Source organism: Hippichthys cyanospilos, chromosome 15 (genome assembly GCF_059441005.1).
Source record: "Hippichthys cyanospilos isolate Australia breed blue-spotted pipefish chromosome 15, RoL_Hcya_1.0, whole genome shotgun sequence".
NCBI lineage: Eukaryota > Metazoa > Chordata > Actinopteri > Syngnathiformes > Syngnathidae > Hippichthys > Hippichthys cyanospilos.
Genome location: NC_142383.1, coordinates 12,295,627 through 12,302,500, shown reverse-complemented (window position 1 = coordinate 12,302,500; position 6,874 = coordinate 12,295,627). Strand labels below are relative to the sequence as shown.

At 38.7% G+C, this 6,874-nt stretch overlaps 1 protein-coding gene across 1 annotated transcript in view; it reads left to right on the top strand.

Moving 5' to 3' along the window:
• fam78ab (family with sequence similarity 78 member Ab) overlaps positions 1 to 2,227 on the top strand; it is a 7,375-nt gene extending 5,148 nt beyond the window's left edge. The window contains exon 2 of the mRNA XM_088435200.1: positions 1 to 2,227. This exon is cut by the window's left edge and continues 137 nt beyond it. Within this exon, the coding sequence (XP_088291326.1) occupies positions 1 to 389 (389 nt within the window). The 3' untranslated portion in view covers positions 390 to 2,227.
• The last annotated feature ends 4,647 nt before the right edge of the window (positions 2,228 to 6,874 follow it).

Genomic DNA, 6,874 nt, shown 5'->3' with positions numbered 1-6,874 from the left:
TCACCGTGAGCATGAACGACAACTTCAAACCCAGCATCACCTGGGGCGTGCCGGTCAGCGACAGCAACGTGGCCGAGCTCACCGGAATCCGCCGCGACCAGAGCTTCACCACCTGGCTGGTGGCCATCAACCGGGCCACGGACGAGACCCTGATCCTGCAGACCGTCCGCTGGAGGATGCGCCTCTCCATCCGCGTGGACCCGGAGAAACCTCTGGGGCAGCGCGCCGTCCTACTGGAGCCCGTGGCGCAGGAGCAGCCGCAGATCCTGGGCGAAAACGAGAGCATCCCGCCCAACGCCATGGTCAAGCCCAACGCCAACGACGCCCAGATGCTCATGTGGCGTCCTCAGGAGGGAGACCCCGTGGTCGTCATCCCGCCCAGATACTGACCCAACAAACCTCTCATACCAAAATACAGTAGTACCATCTTTAGCCTCTTTCACACCCCCTTAAACGCAGTCTTTTCGTGACTTTCAAATATGTCCGCGTTGCGTTCAAAGGTCCTTTCACTGGTTTCAAATAACACAAATGTGGAGCGAAAAGGGGATGACATCGATTGGATCAATCGGACCCAACTTTTCGGATCAATCAATTACGGTGTAAAATATACCCCCCGCCCCCATTTTTTTTAACTGTCGTAAGAAAGAAAAAAGTTTTGGGGAGCTGTTTAGTTATTGTTTTGACCAAACATTGAATGAATGACCCAAAAAGTTGGGTCAAATTGAAAAACCCAACCCAAAAAAAACTTTGGGTGAAATAGTTTTGTACAAACACACTGCTTAGTGTGTTGGATTTAAACCAGTCTTTTTGAGTTATTTAAAAAAAACAAAAAAAAAAACAACGCGGATTCAAATGAATAACCCAATTTGTCCTTTTTCCTGGGTATTTTATTTAACAAAACTTCTGGAGGTTTCGGTTGAATGAATGAATTGTTTTTGTTCTTAGTTTTGTAGAAAACCCAATTATTTATTTTTCTTTGTGGGTATTTCAGTTGAACCAACTTTTGGGGTTTCTGATTGAATGAATGACCCAAAAAGTTGGGTCAAATGCAAAACCCGACTTTTTAGAGTTTGAACGAATGACCCAAATTGTTTGGTCCACATTGACCAAAGTTGGATTTGGTTCCCTTTTGGATGCACCAATTACAAAGCCGCTATCAAACAAGAGGTCCTGTTCTAATTCAACTTGACCTGGTACAATGTTTTTTATTTTTATTTTTTTTGTGCAAATGTTCTTTTTTTTTCATTTCAAGAAAAACTGCTTTTGTTTTTTCAAAAATGGTGTCATCGTTTGGAGGTTGGGCTGAATACATTCACAATATTTCCTAACAGCTGATGACGAGAAAATGATGCCGAGTGCCATCTGCATACAGTGGAATCGATGAAAAATGTGGCGTCAAGCAGCATTCACGCCATCATATTATTTTGACATTTTCAATCTTTACTTCCATGTCACTGTTCTGTACTAACAGAATTGAAGCGACAAAATGACGTGTACTATTTGGCAGAGCAAGTATTTTATTTATACATCACATGTCTAAGGATGTAATTGCGCAATGTGGCGAAAGCAATTGCGGCACGTGCTTTTTAGTTGTATTTCTGCTGCGGCCATTTTGCAGAATCCGTTTGAGAGGAGGTTATTTGTCGGATTTTGTCTTCCATCTTTTCCACTGAACGACAACAGCTGTGAAGAAAAGACTTTTTTTTTTCAGGGTCGAGCCATTTCCAAACCGGACTGAACAAGCACAACCTTTCTACCTTCAAGCTGGTTCGCTGTCAAGAGTTCAATGAAGCTATTTTGAGTGGAGTATTTACCATGATTACGCATCGATTTTGAGGCACGTGTGTTTTTATTTATAAGCCGGGAGTGTGCATTTTCGCTTTGTTGTTCTCGTTGATGTGTAACGCAATCCAAGGCTGCCTTACGTGTACGTCGTTTTCTGCTCCGTCCAAACCCGATTAGCCTTAAAACCAAGTGCAATGCAGAGTTTGGCCCCGTTGGCCCCGTTGGCCCCGGTCTTCCTTTCATGAGTCAAAAGTCGAAGCCTAGACTTTAAAATGTTCGCGCTTTGAAAAAAAGAATATTTGAGTTGTACTCAGTGATGAAGAAAAATGCTTCCCTGTTTTTGTTTTTTACGTTGGCAAAATGTTAACAATATATGTTGATGCAAAAAGATATTAAAGCTTTTGTTACTAAAACCTTTTTAAATAAATGACTCAGTATCTGATCAGTGTGGAGATTGTTTTTGCTGGGAATGGAAAAGCAGTCAAATAATTGTCTACTTTCAAAAATTTAAAGTATGAATAGTAACAGAGGTTTTCAGGTGATTATAAAGTAAATACTAGGTCATGAAAATATTTCTCATTTACAATTTGATACTCAAACTACAACAGTGGTCCCATAAAACGGTAATATCCTTCATCTGACTTTTGATTTTGAAAATATATTTCCTCCTCGAATATATACAACTTTGTTTTAAAAAATATATATTGTAACTTTTTCTTGTGATGTTAACCTTGATCCTGAAAATTAGTTCTTTTTTCTTGAAAATGTAAAACATTCTCGGAATAATGTCCTCACAAAAGGATAAAATTTTCTCAAGCTATTTTCTAAAAAAAAGAAAAAAAATCACTGTTATCTTAATTTACAAATTTAGCTTACAGATTTTCTCTTAGTACTTATGTAAAAAGACGCCAATGGAAACCATACCAAGAGTGCCATTGAAATATAGTGTATTGACATACATTATTTTATTTTATTTTTTAATAGGAATGGATGGAAAAAAGGTTTGATAAACTTAAATAAAAAAAAGGGCAGTCAGACAGCTCGAAATTGCCTTACAGGTATTTTTTTTCATTACTGTCATAAAAAATACCTATATTTTCTATTCATATTTTACATGTACATCGTTCCGAAAAAATACCATTGTTAAAGTTCAATCCAAAACTATTTATATTGTTGTAAATTACCTCAATGCCAGGGATGTATTTTCACATTTTTTTAAGATTTCGGACATTAAATCACAGATAACCAAGTGTTAAACCAATATTTATGTACAATGAGGACATTAATTTCCAGACACTTAAGTATTAAATCAATACTTAAGTATTTGGGATTGAATGGCTGGACTCTTAAAAAACGTGAAAATACGTCCCTGGCATTGAATGAGTTAACAGGTGGGTTTGGACCCAATATCTGCTATACTGTGAAGTCCATCTTAAAACAAACAAAAGATAAAACAACAACAAAAAACAAACTCAGCCCAATCCAGCTGCGAGGCTAGCTGCCGCATTAGCATGATTGCATAACAAGCTCACGCATGGTTGGGTGAGATTCACGCTGACTCAAAGGCCATCCTGGTCAAAAGGGGTTAAGACAAGAAGGGCTAGCGGGGGATTCCCGACAATGACATCACTTGGACAACACACGTGTACGCCACGGCAAGACTTTTGAATGAGGGCGCTAGCTAGGAGGTCGCGAGTGCTAGCTAGGTTGCAAAGTTAGCTGAGGTCACCAACGAAGTTGTAAAGGTCAGACGAGACTCTAGGGATGTAGAAGTATATATATATATATATATATATATATATATATATAAATAAATAAAGGAGACAACTTTGCTACAGGCTTTGGATTACTCAGCGTAGTAGTCAACTAGAATACATGCAACCTAAACCTGAACGAGTGTGTGTGCGTGTGAGTTAATGCTGCCGTTGAAGGGATTTAGGTCAGGATGAGTTTGACTGCTCTTGTTGAATCATCATGCTCTCTCAAACAAACGCACGTGCACAAGCCAGAAGGTTATATGTCCTAGTCATAAAACGCGCACACACACGTCCACCTAAAGGGTGGCGATATCCGTGGTGCCAAACGTGGGCCTCGTTTATCAGGCGGGACCACAGATGGACCAGAAAAACACACACTCCCTCTAACTCTGTGCGTCTCAATTATTTTGCCAAGCCCTTCCTAGAAAAGAGAAAACCTCTCGTGTACCCCCCCCCCCAACTCGATGAGCGGATTATACAAAAGATTTTTATCGATACATATTGGCTAAGTATACCTCAATCTGTAGCCCTTGCAACATTAATAATAATAAAAAGAAATATAAATCAACTTGAAACAACAGTTCATTACAACAGCATAGTCTAAAGCAGATTTTTTTTTAACCAAGACCATCGAAATGCAGAAACAAACAAGCAAAAAAATCTTACTGTATTACAGTTACGCATCAAATGACAAAAACAAAGCCTTTTTCCTTTTTCCGGTCATCCGCAAGAAAAAGCAACTGAGTGGTGATTGGTTGTTACTTGAGCAACCGTATTGCCATTTTCCAGTCAACAGCACATGACAAAATGGCCACCCCGAAAAATATGGGTGCAATTTGCCACTTATTTCATATTCCACAAATGTGATCGCACACTTTAGTAGAGCCACATGAAAAACATTAATGTAAAGAAAATTGTTTACCTCCCTTCAAGGCTAACCTCACTGCTAGCGGATTAGCTAGCCGAGATATCAACATCCCCATTTCAGCAAGTTTAAGAGCTGAACTAAAAAAGCTTGTACGCATTGTGTGCGCACACCCCAGGCTATTTTTCTACCTCTATGAGAACAGTGCATGTGATGTAGGACAGTTCTTAGTGCGAGATAAAATGTTGGGTTGCTCTATTTATAACTCCTTCATGGAAGACAAATAGAGCGAAAACATTTCAAAATAGCTATATAAAATGACTTCTTTTGAACACTGCATTATATTTCAAAAGTCGTTATGTCTGTAAATAAGCTGAGAGCAGTTTTCATAATGTTTGAAGTAGACTTTCCACAATCAAGATTTTGAGGGAAGATCTGCAGAGTTGAAAAACAACCAATAAGATCACAACATGATGTAGCGTGTCAACTTAAACGTCTTATTTAAGAAATGTCTTAAAGACTGTTTACAAAATATTAGCAAAAACATTTAGAAATAAAGAAATTTTACCTGTCTAGAATTCTTGGGCATGCCTAAAACTGATGAGATGCACAGATAAAATCAATTAACCAACCAACGGTGAAAGTTCAATCAAGTAAAACACAAACAGCTTGAGACAGAAATAACGGATATTCAGAAAAAGACTCCTATGGAATAATTAAATGCTTTTAGGGCTAATTTTGCTGGTGTGAAATCTGCCTTAAAAAAATCTACTAGGTGTGCGTTCAAGATGACCAAAATTTCACTTGGAAGCGTTTCTGCCTTTCTGCTTTGCAGTAGGGACCGCGCACCCGGGAAGTCGATGCTGGTGGCATTCCCGAGCGTCACATTCTCGCTTTTATTAGCACAGCTCACACTTGGCCACCTGTCACCGATATTAATGCAAAATAATCACCACGTCACTATCTTTGGCACCAGACACTACTATTAATACCACAATGGTGCCAATGTCACCGTGGCTGTCTAATGGGACAATTTGTCATCTAAGGACTACGCTCGACCACTTTTGCTATTTATGTTTGCTGAGCATAAATTTTTGGATATGATGCTGTTCTGGATAGCTGGCCGGAAAAAAAAAAAAAAAAAAAATGTTGGACATGGTCCTATCCTTGATGCCAAATTTGCACATCATCCATTAGAATTTGCACCAATCCAGTCTCTCAGAATTCCTTCCTAATTCTTTTCTGAGGTCAAAACAACGAGATTGAAAATAAACAAACAGTGGTGAAGTCATCCATGTTGTTCCAAAAAACTATTTGAATAACTTTGCCATTGATCTATTTTGACCGATTGATCATTTAGTGGATCGCGGCCATGGCCTCGACTACTTTGAGCTTTATTTATGCTTCTTAAAACTTCAGGTCACGTTACCATTAAAAATTCAGTCCTGGTGCCTGCTTTGTGCATTTCAGAAGCGTTTGTAAACAAAATTACTTGGACAGTCAGTTTAATTTTAGATTGCCAATGAAATGAAGTGTTCCCTCGTTTATCGAGGAGGTTAAGTTGCGCAAAATATCAGTAGTAAGCAAAATCACTAAATAAAGATGAAAGTTTCTGTTTTCTGCAATTTTTTCTAGTATTTTTAGTTTTGTTCTATATGAAACACATGAAATAAATATGTTGTCTGGTCTGGCTTAAGGGGAGAAATATCTAGAAAAATAACGAAGTAACCTGCAATAGATTTGGTCATAAATGAAAATCCATTTAGCAGTTAAAAAAAAAAAAAAAAAAAAAAATATATATATATATATATTAAAACAAAACTGATAAATGAAAACTGAAAAAAAGCAGAAAAAGCAAGCCGGCAGGATGGAAACAAGTGAGAGCAATTTGTTTCGATGAGAGCGGCTAATCATGGCTAGTTGGCAGAAGCTGAGGAAACCCAGCCATGGAGTGTAAATGTTCACGTGGGGCTAGTGGGTGCGTGGTCGGGAGCTATTTTTATCAGAATTCCACAATGACAGCTGTCATCCTCGCAAGTGTCTTAGAGACTTTCCTGCTTTTTCCATCACCACCTTGACACGGCGAGGGTGAGCATTACAGGAGGATTGTGACCACAGATTATTTGGTTTACGTTTTTGAGGCATAATGCAAATAGAAGAAAAAACTGCAATAAATAAATAAATCAAAAACATATGCTCAAGTTCTAGCGAGGTCAATGCGTCGGAAGGTAATGTAATATAGTTACGCAGTGATGTTTACATACCCTGGCAAAAGTGTAAACTGCCAAAATGTTACTAATGCTGGCAGGATATGTAAACTTATAAGCATAACTATATATTTACTTGGCTCCACTCTCTTCACATCCATTTGAAACCGGCTGAGAAGGTGGATGTCAACATTTTGGCAGGTGGAGATCCCAAGTTGTATTTCCACGCGGACATTCTCTAAATGCCAACGCGATCTTCC